General features: G+C 30.7%; 2 protein-coding genes and 1 non-coding gene across 3 annotated transcripts; 1 reads left to right on the top strand and 2 right to left on the bottom strand.

The window, feature by feature from the left end:
* The first annotated feature begins 1,248 nt into the window (after window positions 1-1,248).
* On the top strand, window positions 1,249-7,427 carry LOC105768248 (uncharacterized). Its single transcript, XM_012588075.2, has 15 exons — window positions 1,249-1,788; window positions 1,928-2,019; window positions 2,856-2,952; window positions 3,922-3,965; window positions 4,264-4,352; window positions 4,444-4,535; window positions 4,626-4,769; window positions 5,470-5,617; window positions 5,752-5,828; window positions 6,073-6,144; window positions 6,223-6,270; window positions 6,362-6,489; window positions 6,569-6,728; window positions 6,802-7,012; window positions 7,171-7,427. Exons 1-15 carry the CDS (start codon window positions 1,531-1,533, stop codon window positions 7,218-7,220), a joined length of 1,710 nt encoding a protein of 569 aa, XP_012443529.1. The 5' UTR covers window positions 1,249-1,530; the 3' UTR covers window positions 7,221-7,427.
* A 2,730-nt stretch (window positions 7,428-10,157) lies between these two features.
* Window positions 10,158-10,228, bottom strand: TRNAG-CCC (transfer RNA glycine (anticodon CCC)). Its single transcript has one exon. It is a non-coding gene; the product is annotated as a tRNA-Gly (tRNA).
* Window positions 10,229-13,286: 3,058 nt separating this feature from the next.
* On the bottom strand, window positions 13,287-17,496 carry LOC105767295 (serine carboxypeptidase-like 42). The gene is made up of 10 exons (XM_012586797.2): window positions 17,256-17,496; window positions 16,637-16,741; window positions 16,295-16,387; window positions 16,113-16,205; window positions 15,601-15,686; window positions 14,874-15,176; window positions 14,572-14,705; window positions 14,240-14,335; window positions 13,964-14,078; window positions 13,287-13,424 (listed from the first exon to the last, which is right to left on the bottom strand). The coding sequence occupies exons 1-10, from the start codon at window positions 17,494-17,496 to the stop codon at window positions 13,287-13,289; spliced, it is 1,404 nt and encodes a 467-aa protein (XP_012442251.2).
* Window positions 17,497-25,691: the final 8,195 nt, after the last annotated feature.

Below are 25,691 nucleotides of genomic sequence, written 5' to 3'. Positions count from 1 at the left end.
TCACGAAAAAAATTGCAGTGTTAATAAATGTACCTACATTTTAAACTCAAAAATAAAGAGACTAAATTCCTAAAAATTAAAACGCTTTAATTATCAATTTTGATACAATTTTAATGTATTTTTATATTCATATTTAAAAAAAATCTATCATGAGATATTCGTACAATATTTCATAAAGGTAAAAGAAACTATACTTCTTTAAAAATTCCTTCAAGTATCCAACAAAGAATATGCTTTGAATATCACTGTCAAACCTGTCGGCTAACTCACCTGCTATATATATTTTGAAGGGTATAAATTCTAGAATTATTTGACTGGGTAGGTATTAATTTGAATTATTAAATAAGTTACTAAAATTAATTTAAATATTTTAATTAATGATAATATAGTTTTTACCCTAAATTTGTTTTTTTCATTTTTAATACTTAAATTTAATAATTAAGTTTATTTTAATTATTGAAATTAAAAATTTAAAAGCTTGATGACGTAGAAAGTACCACACTATATCTTGAAAATAAAAATTCACATAAAATTGTAGGTGATGATGTGACATAATATTAATGTTTCATATTTAGTGTTTTAATAACTAGATTAGATGTTTGATAAATTAAATCATTTGTTCAATTCGATTGGTTTGATTCTTGGATCAATAATAATTAAATAAAAATTAAAATTTTACAAAAATATAAAATAATTTAAAATATTTTTTATTAAACTCATTCAACCTGTTCAAATATTACTTTTTGTCTTGATTTTCCATTTTTATCAATTTCAAGTGGTTTCTGAGTCAATCGATTCAATTCTTTTATTTATCAGTTCTTAATCCGTCCGATCCAGTTTTGTTCCAGTGACATTAGTCACGTTATCATACTAAAATTATAAAAAATTCAAAAAAAATCTAAAAAAAATTTAAGAAAGTTAAAAGATCAAAAAATTTCTAGAATAATAATTTTGAGACCTAAATAAATTCAAGTTTATCATACTAATATATATATATATATATATATTTCTTTGAAAAAGTTTTTAAATTTATGTGTTCAAACATGATATTAGTTATACCGTAACAAAATTTTAATTTTACATGTTTAATTATTTAATTTAACTTGAACAATTTCATTCGATTCGACTTGACTCGATTTGAATTTCATTATACTCGATTTGAGTCGAATCAAAATTTTTTTAAAATCGAATTAATGATAAAAAATTTTCACTCAGTTCGATCGAACACCCACCCCTACGTGTATGCCGAAATGAAGAGCAAAAACTAAACAAAAATACCATGAAAGAAAATTAAACCTTTGAATTAATTTTTTTTCCGGAAATAAAATTAATAAATAAAACAGATCCTTTGAACATTTCAAGAACGGTTAGTCTATTACTCTTAATTTACGGAACAGAAAACAAAAACGGAAATAAGAGAAGGAGGGGTTGGCTGTGTGATTCAAGACGCATAAAACGGTGCCGTTTGTTTTCTTTAGAGAGAAAGCCGTTGCGGGAAATTTCAATTTTCTTTTCAAAAACAAAGAAAAAATGAGCGCCGAAGAAGGAGATTGGAATTTCTATCTCCGAACTGTATCGAACAGTGCCAGGGACTCCAATATCGCCAATGGCCCTGCCTCCGATCCTTCTCTGCTTCACGCCGTTAAAAAGCTCTGCGAGTTTTGCAAGCGAGAAGATAAACCCTCCGATGATTTGGTTGCAAGGGTTTACCCTCATCTCAACAAGCTTTTCCAACGATCCGTTGCTTCCCTCTCTCAATCTAACTCTTCCAACGGACTCCTCTTACTGGTTCCACTTTTCTTCTTCTTCAGTTTTTTATTTGAATTTTGGAAAATTTTGGCTTGAGAGTTGAAGTGTTTATATTTGGTAGCTTTGTAGTTTAGTAGTACTATTTTATCTTGTTTATTCTTTCGGATTTATTGATCAGGGAATTCTTCAATTTTTCCTTGATTTTGGAGAGGTGGTTCTACATGATGCTGATCCAAGTTTGCATACATTCATCCGTTCATGTTTGAGCCGGTAATGATACAGAGCATTATACCAGTACTTCGTTTATTTTTATGTAGGTATACTTTAGATTATCAATAGCTTATATTGGTTTTTCTTGTTTTTTGCATAAGATAGGTTTTGGGCTACCATATCTATTTGGTTTGTTTATATTAAGAAGACTTCTTCTCTAAAGGCAAAAAAAAGATGGTGAAAGTACTTGCTAAGTCCCTCTTTTATAGGATTGGATCAAATTAGTCACTTCTATTAAATGGATTAATTTAGTCATTGTACTAATTAAAAGAATCAAATAAGACCAAATTGTTTGAGAGTTACCACTTACCGTTTTAATGATGACATGAAAACTATTATTATGTTCTTTTTTGGCAATTTAATTTCAAACAAAATATTTCATTTACAAAACCATAAAAGCTTTGAAAATATTAACTCTATTATACAGAAAATGATATTTTTTAAACAATAAAGGTTAACTCAGTTGAAATTTGGCATTATTTGATTCTTTTTAATAGTACAGGGACTGAATTGATCTACTTAATAGTAGGACTAATTTGATCCTGTCCCTACAATAGAGGGACCTGCTAGGTACTTTCACCCAAAAAATAATTATGAAATTTAATGGATAAATTTGAAGCATAATGATGGAGCTGTGGAATTTCTTTATGTATTAAAACAAAAGCTTATGGATTAGATGGACTGATAGTTAGTTTTTTTGGTCCAATGCTAATGAACTTGAGGGCTTTTCTTCTAGCTTTCAATTTATCTTGCTTATATTAGCATTCATTTTTACAAAGTTAAACTTTCTATTTTCCTTGAATCTATTGCTTAGGGTATTTTAATGTTGATTACAGTGAGTTTGCAGATCCTATTGTTGCAGCAGCAACTCTTGATTTTCTATATGTAAACAAGAACAAACTTCTCATATCTTTCCCCAACTTACTACCTCAGGTATGATCATCAGTTTCTGTTGATAAGCATGATGCGTTCTAAAGCATTAAAGATGCTAAATATATGAATAATAGACAATGTTGTTTAAGTTTATAAAAATGATGCTATTATTGTTATATTGCTTTATATAACCTATTTCTTGGTACAACAAAAGATTTTACAATGTATAAATTTAATTTTGTCTCAAAAGCCATTCTGAGGTCTCATGCACTGAACGAATATTCTCTGTATGGTTTGTTCCTACAAACATGAGTTAAGGCATTCACTTCAATTATTAATAAAACCTGTAAAGTTGAAATTAAAACACTCTAATGTGCTTGTTCTGTCTAACTACCATTTTTAAGTAATCTTTAAGTACTTGCTTTGGAAATTATGTTTTTCTTTGGAAATATACTCTGTGGTTTTACTTGTTATTGCTCATCTTCCCTTTGCCCAATTTTATATTTTGGTTTAAAACCTGTTTTGGCCCTGTACTATAGTGAAATTCTCATTTGGTCCTTTTACTATTTTTTTTACTATTTTTTCGGTCACTTTGCCCTCTCTACTTTCATTTCGTCCATCACTTTAGCCTATTGGCCATTTCTGTTAAAAAAGATCCCGTGTGGCCATTTAAGCCAATCAAATCTGAACACATGAGGGGCCAAAGTGAAAACTTCACTATCATACAGAGGCCAAACTAAAAATTTCATTACAAGTCAAGGGGCAAACACATGAACAGGTGGAATTTTTTTAACGGAAATGGTCAAGGGGCTAACGTGATGGATTGAATGAAAGTAGAGAGGACAAAGTGATTGAAAAAAATAGTAAAATGACCAAAGTGAATTTTATTATAATATAGGGGCCAAAGTAAGTATGAATACTTATATATTTATTGTTTAAATTAAGCCTTCAAGCTGAAAAGTAGACCGAGCGTGGAATCAAGCATTTATCCATGTGTTATTCATGCTAATATTCTTAATATCTTTGTAGTTTTTCCCTTTGATTCTGAAGCTGACTGCATGGAATGGAGGAAAGTAAGTTCTCCTATCTAAGTTTTATTCCTTTTTGAGAGGCCTTAGTCTTCAAGTGATTGTGATATGGTGGTCGATTGCCTGGCTGGCAACAGCCTGGTTTCCCTTTGGTCTCACCTCCACCGCATGCGAACTCTTTTATCAGTAATAAGCGGGCTAAACTGTCTCTAACTAATAAGATAAATATTTAATCCTGTGATATGGTTTGCATAATACACTGTTAGAGTACTCATAATTGATTTGTTTGAACTGCTTTTTGAAGAAGATGCGAGCCGCTAATCCTCACGTGTCTGCATTGCAGATTAGAGAAGCCATTTCTCAAGGTTCTACCAGGATTGGTGTCACCTGGGTCATTTCTCCCACTATTTCCATCTTTAATGGACTTGCCAAGTGAGTGTCAGATGTCTTGATTGATGAAGTGGATTTTCTTATTTCTTCTTAAACTAAATTGTTCTGTCTGACATTTGTTTATGTGCACTAGTCTTGGTTGTGGCTTTGGAAAAGGTAGAACGAAGCTCAGGGTCACTAGTAGGAAACAATATAGCTTCAATCCAAAAGAGTAAAGCTCCTGAGGTTATAATGTGGGACTTTATAAATTGTATGTTCTAAGTAAAAAGCTCATTATGTAGTTCAAATGCTAAACACTCCTTTTATATGACTCAGATGCTACTTGCTCTCATGGATGAGGCTTATACTGGTACTACCGTTGGGGAGAGAGGGGGAGATGAATCCGAGGAAAGCAGTACAATAAATGTGGCTGACCCTCTGTTTCTTGAACTTCTCAAGGATGAAAATGATGGCCTTGTTGTATGTTTTCTATTTCTAGAACTTGATTTTATAATTAGACAAATGCACTTATAAACTTGGTATTACCGGAGGAAAATATAATTAGGTAACCATTCCAAGCTTTTTTTCTATCTGAAGGATTTGTGTCTCAATGTTCTTGTGTACTACTTTTATTTTATGAATGAGTTAAATCACTATTTGAGGTCTAAACTTGGCAACTACTCTCACATTGGGGTTTGAACATTTTTTTTCAAGTTAGCCCTTGGACTTGGCAATTGTTCTCACATTGAAACCTAAACTAAGCAATCACTCCCATGTTAGGGCCTGAACTTTAGGGTTTTCAAGGAAATATCATAGACTTACTTGAACTAAAAAAATCTGGTCTCAACGAAGCAACAATTGCCAAATTCAAGGACTAAATTGGATAAAAAAAAGTTTGTCCCAATGTGAGAATAATGATCAAGTTCAGGCCCTAAAAGTGTATTAACCCTTTATGAATATATGAATGAAGTAAAAGCAACACTTTGCATATTTTCTGAATTAGGAGTAGCTTAGTGTTTTCTTTATTATTGTAATGTTACGTCATTCAATAATACAATATCATAATTTCAAGCTACTATGCATAGCTTAAGCTTTGTGTTTATTTTAGATGACTAATTTTCCGTTTTTCCTCTTGGAGTTAGAAACATGTTGACCCTTGAAAGCTGTTTGATTGTTTCAGGAACGCCACTGGACTTCACCTGGGATTGCTGCAGTGCTACAGGCTGCAAAGAACAGCCCTCAGTCTGAAAGATTGAAGCAAATACTCAACATAGCACCTCGGCTTCTTGATGCGTATTTCGCTATAGCTTTGCGTGATGCAAATAGCTGTATGTTTTAAACCATTACTAATCCGGTTGACATCCATTTTAGTGTTTATATAACTTTTATTTATAGAATGTAGCTTTTGTTAAAGTGTTGATGATGTTCCTTGTTACTTTGTGTTCTTGCCTTTCTTTTGTAGCATTAATCTGTGCATTAATTCCCATCCTGATGACAAGGATTTCCGCACTGTTTCCCGACCAGAATTATATGTACAAGGTGTGTATATATTTTCAATATATTGTAGTTCTTTCATTGTATTTCTTGTTGGAGCACTGCCTAGTGGTTTTCTTATTATGTAAAGAGGATGGAATACCCCTCTAAATCCTCCTTAACAATCAGAATGAGTTAAGGTGTCTTTGTATGAATTTGAGTATTTTGCTTGTCGATGTCCTTGTTACGGTACGGCGATTTAGATGGTGAGACAAGAATTGCTTAAATTCTGAGAAGTTTTTATTTGCAGGTTCGTAGAAGGCTTCTAGAATTCATGCTTGCCGCATTTCATCGTTCTCCAGATCTTATACCACTCTTGAAGGTATCTGTCGTACAAGTTTCACGTATACTGGCAAACTTATTATTTTATATAGTTAAAGTCCAATTTAACCATCTGCAGAAGCCTATAATCGACAGGCTCGGAAATGCATATGACAGCACAGAAAAGGTCCGAAAATGACATCATATTTTTTTTTCAGGTAAACAGCAGCTATGCTTTAAGTTACAGATCTAATTTTATATGTTCTGACTTTGTTTAGACAGAACTGGCATTACAATTGTGTTGGGCTGTAGGCGAGTATGGTGGGGGTGGTCCAACTCACAAAGATGCTGCTAGAGAACTTTTTGAAAGTCTAGAGCTACTTTTGTATGAAAATCTTTCATCCAGGTAACATTTCCATAGCTCCGTTTTACTGTCTACTTCTTTGTAATGTTATATGCTGAATTTAAATCTTCGCTTTTGGAAGTCGTCTAGGTCTGAGACAGGAATCTGCGGTCGATTCTAACCGTAAGAGCTTCAGTAAGTCATCACAATCAAGGCTTCTATGTTTTGTTATCACAGCTATCACTAAGCTTGCCACTCATCACCGTGAACTATTGCCAAGAGCACGAGTAGCCTTGATCAAGGTTTGTTAAGAAGGAAACGAACTCTTATTACTTTTAAGTATTTTGCCTAACAATTTTCCATTGTCATATTCAGGTTGCTCGATCTCTAATATCAGATTCAAGGGTGTCGAAGCGAGCTCATGTTTATTTGGGATTAATTGATGAGCCTAGTATTTGTTGGCCTGTCTTGGGACCTTCCCGCCCTTCACATGGATTCGTGCATTATCCAGGCACTGTCAACTGGAATGAAGGAGGCAACAAAATGGTCGCACATATCCCGTTTTACATTCTCGGCGAACAGGAAGGTAAAATTATATTCAACATCTAAAAGTTATATTCCGTTTTACATTCTCGGCATCTGGTATTTTTTACCGTTATTTTCCGATATTGAACCAACAAAACCGATAGGAATTCGACTCTCTACCGTTACAATCTTCTATTAACTTCATTGTTACTGATGCAGGTCCACCCTTCCATGACTTTTCACTATCAGATGTTCTTCCAAGAAGATGATAAAGCTACATAGTAAGGTATCTTTGGAGTCCAGAGTTTCCGATTTAGAGCGGGGATAAGCAAAATTCGGTTCGAATTTATTTCCTTATTTAAATAAGTGGCTCTTTTAGTCTGATAGTTAAAAGTGATTTTATATATTAATATTTAATCAAGTGATTCTATTAAACCACTTGTTAGATAATGTGTATGGTCATCAAAACATTTCATGTTGACATAAATTAATATTTACAATTGTTGAACGATGAAATTTTGGTTTTATAATATTTAACCATATCAAAATTACTTTATATCATATAATACTTAGCAAATAATTTTCAACTTTTAATGTCCAAACTATTATACAGTACTTTAAAAATTGGAAATAGAAATTTTAGTAATAATAATAAGAATTTATCAATAAAAGCGAGAGAGTCCCGTAATTATTGTTTTATCTCAGAAAATCAAAACATTTTATTCAACATGAAAATGATTCTCTTGATCGACGACTAATCTTATCGTCCAATGATGGGTTTGATGTTATGCATTCATTATGATTTTAGGGATTTAAATGAATTTATTTATATTTTTATTTTTAATAATTTATCATATTTTTTATAATTAATTAGGATATTTTGAAGTTCTTTTATTTATTTATAAAATTTTAATTTTTTATTAATTTTATATTTTTATAATTTATTATAAGCTTTTATGATTTTTTTATAAATTATTTCATAAATTTTATAATTGGAATTGAAAAATAAATGATTGCATAAAGAAGGAATATACAAATACTAATATAAAAATGTTTGATTAACTAGTATTAAAATCAATTCGATATAAAAATAACAAATCTAAAATTGGAATATATTAACTAACTGGGTCTTAGCTCGTTGGGATTGGTATTCTTTGTTAGTATAAAAAAATGAGTTTAAGCACTTTCAAGCGTATTTACCTTTCTATTTAAAAGTTGGGGTGAAATTATGAGTAATTCTAAGTATTATATCACAAAAAGGAATATATTAAATCTAGATAAAGCTACATATGATAATATATAAATTCAAAATAATTTAGAGGAAAACTTACACATGTCATTTAACTATGAAATTCATTGCAAATTTTGAAATTATAAAGATTTTAAATTAGTAAATATAAAATTGTACTTTAGCTCCCTAAAATATAAAAATTTAATTTAATATTTTAAAATTATAAAGATATAAACTATTAAAATAGTAAAATTACAATTTTTGTATTGTAAAAATTATAATTTAATTTCGACTCTGAAAAAGTTTATTGACTTCATCCATACTCTTAAAGTTGATATGCATCATCACACTGCAAAATAAAACCTAAACTTCAAAAAATATTTTATTTAATACTAATATATATTTTAAATTTTATTAAAAGTATTTATAGACTATTTGCAGATCTCCATGTTGAATTTTATATATTATTTGTTTTTAATATATTTATTTCAATTTTATGAGTTTTGAACTTGCAAAATTTCAATAACTTAAAATTTTCTAAAACAATTAATTATTCAAACAAAGAAGCATTTTAAATTATGAATTTTGAGATTCAAACATTTTAAAACTAATTTAAAAAAATTATCCACACACACCCAAATCTTAAAAATTCAAACTCTCTCCAATAAATTATCCTATTAATAAATTTTCTTCTTGAATTTTCTTATCCAAGATTAGGGTTATAAAAATGAAATTATAATCCAGGTTGAGTAAGACAAAGGGCTTGTTCAATAATGCTTAAAAAATATTTTTAGAAGAAAAATTATGCTAAATAAACTATTTTTTGTTGAAATTTTTTATTTTTCAGAATCAATTCTAAAAAGGAGAAACTAAAATTTTTAACTTTTTCTCTCCCAGAAGCACTTTTGATGCTTAATTACCATCACTTTTCAAAAGTAATCTAAACTAGCCCTAAATTATATTTTCATATATGAAATAAGTTTACAAACTACAAAAGCCAAGCTGAGAGAGCTTTGAACGAACCAATGCTACAAAAGAACATGATGCAAAGCTTCCACTAAAAATGGATCTACTTAAAGCTTAAACCAGGCGGCCCAACAGAATCCTACACTTGATTCAAAGCCATTGCATTAGCAAACGACCATCAAGATGATCCTTCACCTTGATGCCATGAATCCCTTTCCAAACGTTGCGGCCCTCGTAATGATGAAGTCATGGCACTTGAGATAATAGATCACGACCCTATGAAAACTCGTGGAAAAAAAGCCGTCATCGGCACAGAAAAGGGACATGTCTTTGCGCTCGAGCGAAAGAATCGAGCAAAGAGTTCGCACCAAGGAAGGCAGTGGACTAAATCGAGTCCACAACTTATTATCCGCAACTGATCCTCATAACACCGGAAAATTGGTCAGTGGCCGACTGATGGTATGACAAAAGTGCCAAGTGGGGGTGGCGGTCGGTCGCTATTAGAATCATGAGAAGCTCCAAGCTTCCTTTTTCAATCTCGCCGTTTGGGATCTCCTATCAAAAGTCCAAGCGATCACTCCTCTTGGCCTAAACTAAGAGACGACCCTCCAGCTACTTGAGGTGAATCTAACTAGGCTCCTCCAAGACTTTGACTAACAGTACGGGATGATGATGTTAATTCAAGAGGGAAAAAAAAGAGGCTAAACCATAGAAGAGAATCTTAAAAGAGTAGGGCGAGCCACGCCCTTCAAGGTGGTACCGGCGGCGGTTGTCTACGAAGGAGCAAGAAAACCGCGGTGAACAAGCTATTTCTTGGATGCAGGAGGGCATCAGAAGAGAGCTAGACAAGGAGGTAACACTGGAGCAAATCCATCAGAGAGTTTAAAAAACATCCGTGAAAGGTTATTGAGTTTGGGGCTGACTCGTTGAATGCAAATGGGGGAATTCATATTTGGCCTTTGTTTTCTCCGGGTGTAATTTTAAGCGGTAAAAGTAATAATAAATGATTTGCGCATCCGGGGAATCGAACCCCGGTCAGTACCGTGGGAGGGTACTATGATACCACTACACTAGATGCGCTTGGATGCTTGTGAGTTTTCTGTTTCATTTAATAATATTAACATACCAATATCCAAACTTAATAGTAGAAGAGTAATAGCACTAAGAACACGTTTAGTGGCCAATTGAGTCTTAATTCGATTGACATAGATATTGTTAACAATGTAGAAAGATATGGATTCGAGTAGACTCAAGCACATTATCATCCTATTTATGGATTGGGGATGAACTATATAATGAGATTGTTAAAAAAAAAACTCGTTAAGTGAGAATGAAATAGAGAAAAAATAGTTTGGATAGAATGATATAAAGAATAGAGAAAGAATTGTATGAAACTGTAATTTCACGTCATCGCTATCCCTTTCCAATAGGAGCATGACGAAAACAGGTGACAGATGATATGATTTTTTTTTGTATTTTATATGTTCAATTACTTTTAGTTTTATTTGTTTAATTAATTATTTTATTAATTAAAAATAATGAATTTCTTTTCATTTGGGCTTTAATTTTTTTCCTTATTTAATATTAATTTATTATGCGCAACTCAATACCTATTTTTTTAACATAAATTTTCTCTAATACTGACAATATTTTTGTAGCATAACAAGAAAAAAAAGCGCTATTAGTGTTCTGTGTAATTTGTATAACATTTAATAAATTTAGGTACCAAATTGAACCTAAGAAAAAGCTTAGGTACCAAATTAGGAAAACATGCCAATTTCAGGTATCAAATTGGGCCCAAAAAAGTATAGGTACCAAATTAAGAAAAAGTGTCAAGTTTAAATATCAAATTGAGGTTACTTTTCCAAAACTAATATTTTCTAGTGTTTGGATGAATTTGTGTAAAATATTTTCTGTTATTTGGAAAATTTACTAAAGATATTTCATAAAAGCTGCTATCATGAAACAAACATACATTTGAGATTTTATTATCTTTTTCTTGTTTAATTGACTTTATTTCATAAAGCTTATTTATATTTTAATTAATCATATTTTAGTTTTAATTAATCTTAATTTACTTAATTAAGCTTAATTGTTAATTTCGTACATTAGGGAATATAAATTTATAGATATAAATTTATGTTTAATAGGGCTAAATGCTTGTATGAAATATTCTGTATATGTATGGTGAGTATGGATGGTTGGTGTGATTTGTGGTTATTTAACGGAGAGTCACCTCGGTGGCTAATGTGTCGCTCGAAATTCGGGTCAGACTGTCCTGGTTGGATTTGGGGTGTCACAAATTATACAAACAATATATTCAAATTCAATTACTATGTGACTTTTTAAATGCACCTTAATATTAAAAACACTAATAATTTGCATATTGGTCATAGGTATTACCCACATTGTGAGTTTGAGTTATAATTTGCCGCGCTCTTACTAAAAAAAGAGGTGTACCAAAAATATACATTAAACTAGTATGGTTATTACCCATGTTTCTCGTCGGATAAATTATTTATTTTTGACTAAATTATAGACGACAAATTTAAAAATTGTAATATGCTTGAACTTCTTGTACTCTTTTTATATTTGGAGTTTAATTTCTATACTTTTATTTTAGGATTTAATCCTTCTACTTTTCAAAATTAAAATTTAAGTTTATTTGTTAACACTTTGTTAAAATTTTTCTATTAAATTTGTTGGTGTGATATTTGAATTTTTTTAAAACCTCACTTGATGTACATGTAACAAAAAATGACATTGTAATGGACTTGAATTTACTTGAAAATTTTAACAATGTTAACAATTTTAAAAGTTCACATCACCATTTTAAGGAGAGTAAAATATTTAGACTAACTAATGACATTAGAAAAATTGAGGTACCGAATTATGTTTAAATTAAAGTATAGAGATTAAATTTCAAATATGAGAAAAAATAGGGATTAAATCTAGAATTTATCCATTCTTATATAATCTAAAAAAGTAAAGGATTGGAATTGATAATTTGGCCATTAGCTTCTCCTATATATATATTATAAAACAATTGATATTGGACAGGTGTCATGTAAAAAAATAAAGGGATTAGAATTTATATTTGGCCACAATTGCTAAACTACACCACAAGTCACTCAACTATGGGTCATTTCTTTTTTTGGTCATTCAATTATGTATTTTTTTAAATTGGTCACTCAACTATGAATTTGTTTCTTTTTTGGTGACCCAATTATGACATTTGGCCAATGTAATAAGCATTTATCTTCAAATTATCAAGAACAATCTAATAAAAAAATTAAATAAACCAGGACTTCTCATGTTAAATTATCAAGAACAAAACAAGACAAAAATTAGATGCGAAACATATCTGAATCCATTGTTGGAGATTGCTTAGAAGGTTTTGATCTTCCAAGAAAATAGTTTTTCTCTCTGTATATATATCTCTCTGATGGGGATGGAAAAGAAATACGATATATATATCTATTTCTTGGGGACCACTACCTCTTTTCAAATAACTAATTATTAAATTAATTTTGAGTATTTACAATTTGGCCCCTCATCAAATTATAAATACAACTTGTGGTATCCACACATTATTTCCGTGATACTTTAATACCTATGACACTTATAACATAATTGATCACTTAATTTTGATCACATTTTATAATAGCATTATACATTATAACATAATACGCTTATGATCAAGAAAATATAAAAAAATTACTATTGACAATTTTTTAGAGTATGTATCTAGTATATTCTAATATACTAATTATACAAAATGTATATAACAAAACTATAAGAGATGTTTGCAAAGGTTCAAGCATTAATCAATTTATTTGCTCCAGCAAACAAAATCTTGTTTCATGTATGAAATACTTACGCATATTGGGTTTTGCTATTTAGAGCTTTCTTTATTTGTCGATTTCATGAATGATTTTATTAAAATAATAATTATTTTTAGATATCAGATGATTTAAGTAATTATATTATTTCATAATATAAAAATTTATGATGTTCATGCATCATAAAACAATACATATCACAATAAATGGTTACGACGACAAGTCTTATTATGGTGAATGATGGATTCAACATGAGTCATGACCGTGTGCTCCATAAGTTTGATCATCACCAATCCTCAGTGCATCCAATTAATTGCGAAAGTTGAGAAAATAGAAAAAGCTTGAGATGGTCGAGAAGATGTAACATGATGATTACCTCCTTTCACCGTTAAGAATTTTAGTAAGTCTCCAAACTCATACTTCAACCCTCCTTCCTGTTAAATATTTATCATTAATTTTATTAAAGTAAGAAAGAAAGTTTATAAATATAAATACTGTTATTTTGAGTCGGCTTATTCAATAAGAAAAAAACTCATTTCAATGTTGAATATATATGAAATGCTGCAAAATTATTTTCTTCTAATATTTTTACTTTTTTACGATCACTTTTAAACTACCAGATCTTAGTCCAAGCGTACCTATTGGCCCAACTAAATATTTAGAAAATATAAAATATGTATAATTTAAAATTTTCATATTTAAATAAAAATTCAGGACAAGTTGTCTAAATTTTTTGAAAAATATTATCCACGGCCTAGCAGGTATTGGTCAAGCCTATTGAACTAGGTAGGTAGCGTGAGCTTGCCTTGAAAGTGCTAATAAAGTCAATCGAGTCAACACTTAAAATTTCTTATTCAAGTTTAGACCCAAATTGGGTAATCATATCGGAGGGATAGTTTGATACTTAAATATATCTAATCATAATATAAAAAGAAGAAGCTAATATATATAAATAAATGAGTAAACATAAAACCTTGGTTCTTAAACTCCATGTTTCCTCTTTTGTTAACTTGATGTTTAACTCCTCAGCCAACTTTTCCAAATGTTGTAGGGTTCCCTCTGTCGGTATTATACCATCTTGATCTCCACTATAACATTGTAATCATATTAGTAAAATAAAATAAAATAAAATCAGTCAAATGGCATGAGAATTTCTTTTCAAAATCGTTCACTTCGATTCTTCATACTTAATTAACTTAATTCAAGAAAGTATTGGAAAAAAAGCATGGCATACAAATACAATACCAACCTGAATATTGTAATGGGAACAGATTGTTGAAGAAGGTTTTTAAGCGCAGGAAGCATGTCAAGGTCCTTATCAGCTTCGTTGTATTTAAAATTAGCTCTAAATAAATAAGAGTCACATATAATGAAAATTTTAAGGTTAACAAATTTTACACAATGTTCACCTCAATAAAACAAGTAATTTATTTATTTTCTTAAGAAAGAGGTGACAATATGGAGGTAGAAAAATTTACCGATAGCCTTAAATCTTGAATTTAAAATAATTTCTAAAAGTAATTATAAGAACATATCGGCGGGAAAAGTTCATTTAGTTTCAAATTTTAGGGGAAAACTTACGTGAAACAACCCTGCCATCTATATGACAAGTTGGTTCGGTTCCCGTGGAAAGCTTTTTGAACTTCAGGGATATTAAAGTAAAATTGCACCCTTAATGGAACGCACATGTCTACTTCTGTGCCAACTATAGGAACCTGGACCAAAATATAAAGTTTTACGCTTTTGATATAACCAATAAAAGAAAAATAACACAAAATCAATTTTACTCAATTGATTAGTTAATTCGATTCTATAGGAACTTATGTTAGTTGTAGCATCAAATTGAAGTAAAGTAAGAGGAATGTAAAGAAATAAATGAAAACCTGTTTTGTTAAGTTCAAATTTAGCTCATTTTCAGCGCAAGGAGGGCGAAAGACATCAAATAGCTTCTGCGGGGAGTAATTATGAGCATCGGTCTTGAAAGCAGCCAAATTGGCCTCGAACACAAGGTTTTTACATTTTGCGCTCCAAGTGGTTTTGATGCTAGAAAAGTAATTATTTTCATCAATGGCATTGCATTCTTTCTTGATTTCGTTATACAACGAGCTGTTTATCATCTCCCGAGAGAAAAAGAAATCAATTTTTGCAATATCGTCTAGCTTTTTACGAAGCATTGGGTTTCCCAACTGTTCAAAATAGTTACAATTAAAAAAAGAAAATAAAGTTCACAACAAAACCTTTAAATAAACATTGAATTGAACCTAAGCATGTTTACTGGAGAGTTGAGCTGCAACACTTGTTATTTTTGTTCTATCTGGGCCCAATAAAGTTCCTAAAAGTATTTCAGGATAATTTTAAATTTTTTATGTTAGTGTCGATACTTAATTTAAATGAAAATTTATTGTCTATGATGTCAGTAATGAACAATAATCCAAGCCATAATGATTTGGTCCTAAACGTAGAAGTCGGTATCCTAATCCAATCTAATAAATCCGAGCATTCTCGAATTATGCAAGTTAATCAACCATGAACATTTCTAACTAATCCTTCTATGCAAATATGTATTAAAGTGGAAATTAAATTTGATTAATTAGATACTGTTTTACTTACAACCAATCCTTTGAGATTAAATTTGGACTTCTCGAATTGCTTGTTGTCGTCGAGCAAAGCATTAGCAAGATTTGGTGCGAAGTGTCCTAAAAATAAAAACCCACAAATTTAGTTGAAGTAATAAACATGTTATATTGTTTGTATTGTTGCATAGAGACTTATTCGTAACATGTATTAAGTCGAGATAATTTGATTGTTATATTTTTATTCAATAATTAATTCGACATGTTCAATTCAAGAAGTATGTTAAAAAAAATAATTTATGAATTCATGTATATTTTTTTGAATTATTTTTAAAAAGCAATTGTTATTTTAATAAGAAATTTGATTAATTATTTGAGTTTGAATCTAAAAAATAATGATGCATGCTTGATAGAATATATATTAGAGAAAAAACTACATGCTGGAGATCACATTATATTTTGTTTCGCTAGTCATTAAGTATATTTTGGTGTATTAAAAATATGTTGATGTACAAAATGAGAGAAAGAAAAACAAAAGAAATTGTTCACCTGCAAAACTTGATCCAGCTATATACAAATCTTTGGACTTGAAGACTGGATATTTTTCATACCATTTTTGTATGAATGTAAGTAATATTTTATCCGTACGAAATAGATAATTGTAAAATATCAATATATATAATACCCAAACCATTTTATTTAATAACGAAGAATATACATTCTGATCTTACTAGTGCTGTCATCTCCGTTATTATAATCACTACTTGAGTTTGAATATGACCATCCAGATCCAATAGGGGAGTCGATGAACAATAGATTTGACACTGAAACATATATTAGATAGAATTTTATATAGATATGGAAATAGAAAAATGTACATATATATAAGACAGACAATGCAATTCATTTAAACATGATGAAAACTAGACGTTTTGTAATATTTTATTGTTCTAACACATTTAATATTTTCTGATAAATTTATATGGATATGAAAGAAATAACTATGAAACTTGATATACTTACACACAAAAAAAAATATATCAATAAAAAATAATCATAGGAAATTAGACAACCTTTGTTCCAAGAAAAGGAATTTGTTTGGAGACCATGAGCATCTTTCGTAACAATGAAAGGACCAACACTTCCAAAGGCATCTCCAACTGAAGAACACCCTGGTCCTGAACAGTATTACACAAATGATTTTATTGTATGTGAGTAATCAAACAAACTTGTCGGCCAGGCTTAAGTAAAGCTAGAAAAATAGAGTAATGGTTTGATCTAATGTAATGACTAGTGTAATTCGACAAGTATTTAGTATATGTTTAATGGTATGGCTTTTCAGATGAGTTAAAAAATCATAGTCAGATCAAGGCTATAAATTTAGTGTTAGGGATGGACATAAACCTAAAACCTTTGCATGGAAGCGGGCTAAATTGAATCAATACTTTCTAACGAGGGCAAAAGGGATAATGTTTCCATTCGAAGGGGCTAAAGGGATTAAATTTAATCATAAATTTTCGGGAAAGGCTAAAAAGGAAATTGTAACATTGAACCGATGGGGCCGAAGCCCTAGCTTCCCCTTGGCTTTAAGTTGCTCATGGTGAACTTTTTCTAACTCATTCATATAGGATACCTACTAGGAAATCCACATAAAATCAGAAACTACAATAAAAGGAATTTAAAGAACTTAACCTCCAGTTAACCAAATTGTGAGGGGTTGAGTCAAGGGATCTTTCTCAGCTTCAACAAAATAGTAAAAAAGACTTCGACCATCAACGTTTTCATCCACTTCAATATATCCAGCAAATTGCCTGAAATTAACATCTGGTTGTCCTGGCAATTTGCTTATCAAATCATTCATTGGGAAGGCATTGGAATCAACTCCAAGTAGAAGGAAAATAAAAAGAATAAATATTACTCCTCGAAATTCCATTCGAAATGCTTCTAATATCAAAGAATTAAGGGTAACTAATGCTTATTGAATTCTTTACTTTCTAATGCTTAAAATTAATGGAGAGAGCTACCTTATATATAGTGTTTGTCTTTTTTAAACTAACTATATTGTTTTAATAGCTGACATTTTGAAACCGTGAAACATAGGTTTCAAGTTGTCATTGTTTTTAGGCACTATTTTGTTTTGTTAGTTTTCTCGATAACTTTTTATGATGAATAACCTTTATGAATTGCAGGTTTACTTGATTTGAATATATTATAGGATATAACACCAACATATTCATTAATTATGAAAAACTTGTTTTAAAAAAATAGTAAATTCGTTCGCAAACATGATTCCGGGTAACTAAAGTCTTCGTATTTTTTTAAACTTCATATTTCAAATATATTTTGAAATTTGAATTTAATCGGGTAAGATTTTTTTAGTAATGACAATGCATGTGTATATTACTAGAAAATGGTAGTATTATCCATGCAAGGATTGGGTTAAGAGAGTTTCATGTTGGACCTATTGTGCTTTCCTATAACACCCTTAACCCGAGTCCGTCGCCGGATCAGGGTTACGAGGCATTACTGGACATATCACAGTTCATACAGATATTCATTTCATGTTGCAACTCAGAATTTAATCACATCAAAGCTCGAAACTTAATCAAATGTCAGACTTATAAAAAAAAATTGAAAAAAAAAATTCAAAAGCATTGCATAGTTGAAACATAATCCGGCATCTATCTAAACATATCATAAATCGAGTATATCTCAAATATATATAATACATAAGCAGACATACTATTTCTATTGCCGAATATTCACATATCAATTATTAATTCTACACTAGCATATAACAAAACCAACCAAACAAATTTTCTTATTATAATAATAATAGTCAATTACTTATGAAATTATAATAATATACACATGACCGAACATACCAAATAAGCTTATATAAATATATATATGGTGCACATTTTATCATAAAATCAAGAGCCATATTTTAAAAATTAAAATACAAACAACATCTCATTTACACCTAATTCGCATATGTAAATTAGTATGCAAGAACTTCATATCACATTCTTTTAATTAATCATTTATTCGTTCACCCCATTATCAAATCATATAATTATCATAATGGACCAATATAGTAACCGAATTTATAACACACATGTACACATACCTATTTTAACACTAGCACCAACTTAACCTTTTAACTATCCATAAAAAATAACTAGCCAAAACATACCTAAACCATATACATCATTTACCCTATTTGATTCATATAAAAAGAATTATGAAACACATTTACTGCTTATTATTTAACAATTAAACGTATATAACCAATATACACTCAAATACATTATCAATACAAGCCGAAACAAAATGTCCTATACATTCAAACTTATAATCAATCAACCCAATTAGTTACCAAATCCATACATACCACACATATAATATATATATATATATATATATATCAATTCATTCACCACATCATTAACGAAACATAGCAACCATATTCGACATATAAATAAGTCATAACCAAATTGCTATAACCAAACACATAAAACATTTGAACAAGAACTCATAAAACCGAGCCTAAATCTAATGATCAAAGATAAGCCATTTTCGCATGGCTATATACATATACAAGTCCCAAAATCAAATATTTCATCTATGCTATACATGCCATAAGCCCAAAATTTAACTTAGTAAAATACTGAAAGAAATAGTCGATAGTGTGATAGATTTTGCTTACGGTCCCTGAGCACGTAACGACCTCTAATATCTAAAAAAAAAACAATGACAAATAAATATACAAAGTAAGCTAACTTAGCTTAGTAAGCCTTAAGCAAATATATATATAACATATAATTTCATAAGCAATTTATCAAGACCGAATATACACATATATAAACATTACTAATACATTCACAAATCTCAAATCATTTTTGTCATGGCTAATCGTTTATACACAAGCTTCCAATCATATACCTATAATTAACATAAGGCTAAACATACCTTTCATATTGTCAAATATGTATAACTTTCCATTAAATAATATTTTTACTACTATATTGTAGGAACTGTCGTCCGGTCAAAAAGTTGGACGCCTTCAACTTTTTGAAATTACACATAGGAATAAAGATGGATCTCCCATGACTCCTGAAGCCGGTGAAATAATTGTACGTTTACTTAATACGATTTGACTTGTTTTAGTTATTTATAGTGTTTATTTTCTAATGGTTTAATTCATTGCTTGTAATGCGACTATTGTTATGTTGCATCTGTTTTTTAATATATATTGCGTTCCTAACTATGTGATTTATTTATTAGGAAAAACTAAAGGATAAAAAGGCGGAGGACGAAGCGATTGCTTCTAGTGATAGTTCTGTTCATCCTGAAGACATTGATAACCGGATTATTACTAAAGTTTTGGGTCCTGAAAGGTATGGTCGGGTTCGATTTCAAGGATCTTTTGTTAGCCCAACCTAATATTTTGGATCCAGCTCGCAGTAATACATGGCTTCGGGGAGTCAGGCTCAAGCTGAAGTTCGGAGGTTAAAAGACCAGATGGCTCAAATGCAAGCGACCACAGTTGAGGTTCAAAGGAAATATGAAGAACTCCAGCTACAACTTAAAGCAGAGGCGGTAGCGAGGGAAGCGGAGGCTGCAGCGAGAGAAGCAGAGGTTCAAAAGAAATATGAAGAACTCCAGCTACAACTTAAAGCTGATACGGCATCGAGAGAAGCAGAGCAGAGCAGAAAGTACGACGAACTCCAGCAGCAGCTTCAGAGTATGATGAAGATTTTTCAGTCGCAACTTCTACCGTCATAGTGTATTGTATAAATATTTTTATCATTTTAACATTTTTGCAAAAATAATATGAATTCACTTTTATTTATTGATATTAATATTATTTTATTCGTTTAATTTGAAATATTATATAAATTTATTGCTTTTGGCTGGTTTAGATCTGGTTGCTTTTGATTTGTTGCTACAGGAGGGCTGAAAAAATGAAAAATTTAATATAAAAAAATCCCAAAAATAGTGGCATTTTTGTACAAAAACGCTGCTAAAGAATATGTTCTTTAGCGGCGTTTGTAAAAAAACTGCCACAAAATATTATGATCTCTAGCGGCATTTTCTACAAAGCGCCGTTAAAGAACATGTTCTTTAGCGGCGCATATTCACAAACACCACTAAAGATCATATCCTTTAGCGGCACTTAGAAAAAAACGCCGCTAAAGATCATGTTCTTTAGCAGCGTTCTTTAGCGGCGTTTTTGTTTGTAAACGCTGCAAATGTTAGCAACGTTTTCGTTAGCGGCCTTTTTTGCGCTTTAGTGGTGATAAAAAGCGCCGCTAAAGGCCTAAAAAAACGCCGCTAAAGACCTGTTTTGGTGTAGTGCATATACTTATAATAGCATTATGTATCATCTTTGTTATATATAAAACAAACTTACTTACCTAGTTATCAAATAGGTAATTAAACATCACATACCTGATCATTTTAACTCATTAATCACGTTCAATACCACATCGGCATAAAGCCTTCTAGGTACAAAGCCAGATATGATACACCGGCATGAAGCCTGCTAGGCATAAAGCCTGATATGGTACACCGACACGAAGCCTGCTAGGCATAAAGCATAAAGCCTGCTAGGCACAGAGCCCGAATATCACTGATACAAAGTCATTCTTACACATAATTCATATATATGAAATCCTAATTATTCTTTAAGGTTCATACTAAGCTTTTCAAACGTCGTATCTTAGTTAAATCGAACTTGTACCCAAATCTCACAAGCATTTATACATTCGGCTATTAATATGAAAATTCATACAATTAAATTCAGCATATAAAATTCATATACACTCTAATTTAACAACGTTTATTTGCTTACAGACTTACCTCGGACGATGAAAATCGGGACAGGACAATTAATCAACAACTTTGGTTTTCCCCAATCCAACTCTGATTTCTTTGGTTCTTGATCTAAATGTATTCAAAATAAACTAATTTAAATATAATTCCATTCAATTTAGTCCAAAAACACACAAATGGGAAAATTACCATTTTGCCCCTGACGTTTTACACTTTATACATTTTGGTCCAAATTTCACCAAACACAAAATATGTAAAATCTCACAACAACATAGTTAGGCTGAATCTTCCTTGTATTCATACAAGTCCATGCAATTCATTTATTTCACATTTTAGTCCCTCAATTTATTTTCAATTTAGCCCTAATTGCTTAAAATCATCAAAAATTTCAATACAAAACATATATATCCAAAACATATATTTCATAATTCATCATCAAACATCACAAAACACAATTATTCATCAATGGCATAACTCAAAATATTCATCAAAATAAAAAATAGCATGGGTCGGATAATACTCAAAGCAACGATCTAAAAAACATAAAAATTATCAAAAATCGAACAAAATCCATACCTTAATCAAGCTTTGTAAGTGGCGAATAATCCAAAGATTTAAACGCTTATATTTCTCTCTTAGTTTCGGTCAAAAAGATGAAGAACATGGTTTTAAATTTGTTAAATTTAACATATATTAACCTTAATAATTAATTTACTTAATTAACCTTTGTTAAAATATATATAACACATATTATAAGGTCATTCTTTACCATTGCCGTCCACTCACCTAATAGTGGACTAATTGCTTCTTAAATCCTCCAAATTATAAAGACAACAACAAATAGACACTTTCATATTTAACCATTAAATTTTTATTTTACACGATTTAATCCTTTTATTTAATCGGACACTCAAACGACGAAATTAAAGCACGAAATTTTCACACAAGTAAATTCACACATAATAAACTCAGAAAATAATTTTAAAATATTTTTCTAACTCAGATTCATGGTCCTGAAACCACTGTGCCGATTAGGGTCAAAATTGGGCTGTTACATTTCCCTTTAAAAAAGATCATGTTAGAGTTAACCCCAAATTGTTTCAAAACAATACAATTATAATATTGTAATGCCCCAAAATTTTTAGTTCTTGTTTTTGTGTTTATGTGACATAAGTATTTGTCTACTTCAATGGTTAAGTGCTTTGGGTGTGTGTGGGAGGTTCCAAGTTCAAGCCATGACTTGGGCAAATTATAGTATTTTTATATAAAGCTTCTGGTTTCACCTACGACCAGGAAAAACACTTCAAACACTTGCAGCTGCAGTGCCCAAAATACCCGCTTTGCTCCTTCAAATTCCCCACTATAAGTAAAATAATTATGCCGAAATGATTACAATTAAGAATTAAACTAGTATAAAGCACTGCAGATGAAAATTTTGAAAAGAACCTAATGGAACTTATTTATAGCATACGCACTTATTAAGATTGAAGACCACCTATTGCATTGCGGATAAAGGGAATCAAATTTACATGCCCAAAGATTCAAAATCTTTGCCTTAGATAAAAATGTCAATTGCTGCCATGGCCGATGGTAGGCGATTTTAATGAAATATTGTTCTCTTTTGAAAAAAGAGGAGGTCGTACGAGATCAAAAAGTCAATGAAGAATTTTCGTAATATGTTGGAGGAATATGAATTGACTACTTGGGTTTTAATGGCAGATGGTATACTTGGGAGAGATGTAGGCTAGCCTCGAATAATATTAAGGAGAGTCTAGATCAAAAAAAAGTTTTAAATAAAAAAAGTTTGATATACATTGACAGATAAATTATTTATCGCTATAGACTTAACTGTACTATAAGTCATATGAAAGTTTATTTACAATGAATTATGAATAAAGAAAAAATATATTGTAGGAATATTTATTTTCACACCCCAAATAAAAATAATAAGCAATTTTTTTTGAAAAAAATCAAACTTTTATTAATTAAATGAAATTAGGGAATGAAAATCACGATGAAAAAAATGTTACAAATAATCTAGCTCATATGTAAAGGTGATCATGGGTTGGGCTACCTAGCCCGGCCCGACGGTCCGCCCAAAAATTGGGAGGGCTTGGGTAAAAATATAGGCCCGAAATATGGGTTTGGGCAAAAAAATACTTTTTTGGCTAGAGCCGGCCCGGCCCAAATTACATATTAAATATATTTTTTTTATTTTTAATCAAATATACTTTTTAACTTTCATGTTTCACTTTCGTCATCAAATCGTGCCATCCCTTTTTTTCCCAATTCCAAAATCAAGCTTCAAAATCCCTAAGTCCTTTTGGTGTTGTAAAATTTAATATGGGCCGGGCTGGGCTGGGCTCGGGCTTAGCAATTTTTTTAGGTCTGGGCCTGGATAAAATTTTAGGCCCATATTTTAGGTCAGGCTAGGCTCGGCCTAGAAAATGGGCCTAAAATTTTGTCTGATCAGGGGCCGAACCCGGCCCATCCCAGCCCATGATCACCTCTACTCATATGTAATGTATATACTAAAAATTAACCTTATACTTATTTATTATTTTTTCTCGCATGAAAATAAATTTATAAGGTACTAATAATAATATATTTGTTCCTCGACAGTACTCTATGGTTCAGCTGTAGGTTCGAACTTTGGAGACAATATTGTTGAAAGAAACAGTCATGAACTCGAACATGGACCATAAAAAGGACATACATAATATCAAAAAAGTACTCTATGATTTAGCTTCAGATTCTTCTTCCTTCTTTTTTTCTGCTGGTGCAACTTCTTCTAGTTTTGCTTGTTGCTTTTGATCTTCTTCACGCCATGTGAAACACGTATATATTAAAAGCAATATCACAAACACCACTGTGATACATACTATCACTATTCCAAATATATTCTTTCCTAACTTATCTTTAAAATTTGTATTTTCAAATAAATCAATTATGTTATAAAATTATAATATGAGTTCGAATCTCAATATCGACTACTAAAGAACAAATTTTTGCATGCATGCATGAATGAGACAATAAAATAATTATAAATGTACATATATACAATGTTGAAGAAAAAAATACCCATTCTTGGTAGCTGGCTCAAAATCTTAATAAAAGCCAATTTGGTTGAAAAATTCTTCTTCTTCCAATGGTAACTCCAAGCTTTAGTGTGTCTCTATTTATAGTAGTTTTATGCTTAACTTAAACTAGGGTTATTTAAACACTTTTTTTTTAATTCAATAAATGAGGATATGCTTTTAGGATTAAGTATAAACTGAGATATTCGGATTTAAAGTTTGCCATGTTAAAGGTTTTGGTTACATGGGAATTTAGTTTAGGCTTATGTTTTGTATTCTTGTAATGAGTCATTGACTGATTTTTTGATGTATTGTTGTGTGAATTTGTTGTGTTGAAGTTTCAGATTCGATAGAACCTTCTACGAGTAGACATAAAGGTAAGGAAAAGCTAGTTTAAGCTTTCGGCTTTTTGGCAAAAGCGTAATTAGTGAGTGTTTGGAATAATTACTTGTGGAAATGATTCAATGCATTATTTAAGAATTTAGTAGTAGCTTAAACCCCTACTCTAAATTCCAAGTGTAAGCTTTCTCATACCTATATCTTGTGAACAAAATGTTTATGTGTTTGTGAATATGTGAATTGAAATGAGATGCTATAACATGTGATATGTGGTTATGATAACTGTTGTGAAAGTGCAAATATGTACATGTTAAATGTTAGTGATAGTGTTTTGCTAAAAGATAAAAATATGCAATGATTGTGCAAGGATAATCGGTAAGTGATATGTGATTGACTTCGAATATATTGACGTTGTGATCTTGGAACCATTGGATATAGTTGACATGCCATAGGATTGTGAGAACTCACCTATATGTACAGTGATTTTGAGCGTTGAAGCCCTGGGACATGTTGGAAGGATAAGGGAATGTGAGATAAGCTCCATTCAACAGGACATGTGAAGGGAAATAAGGAGAGTGTTAGCTTTATGCTACATTGGGATATGTTTGACTCTATGAGTCTATGTTTGGTGTGTTGGAGATCCGCGTATCTGATGAGTGATGATAGAGCTCTCTTTTATGTTTCATAGCTCAAGTGCCAAATTATCTTAAATTATGAATATGTGTGTATTGTGATATGTGTTTATATGACATGTGACCATTATGCAATTTATCTATAAGCTTGTCTTTGAATATTGTGATATATGCTTGAATGTTAGGTGATTATATGTGTAATAGGATATATGCTTAAAAGTGAATATGTTTACCATGTAAAA

The sequence above is a fragment of the Gossypium raimondii genome, chromosome 5 (assembly GCF_025698545.1).
Source record: "Gossypium raimondii isolate GPD5lz chromosome 5, ASM2569854v1, whole genome shotgun sequence".
Lineage (NCBI taxonomy): Eukaryota > Viridiplantae > Streptophyta > Magnoliopsida > Malvales > Malvaceae > Gossypium > Gossypium raimondii.
This window is presented reverse-complemented; position numbering and strand designations above follow the sequence as displayed.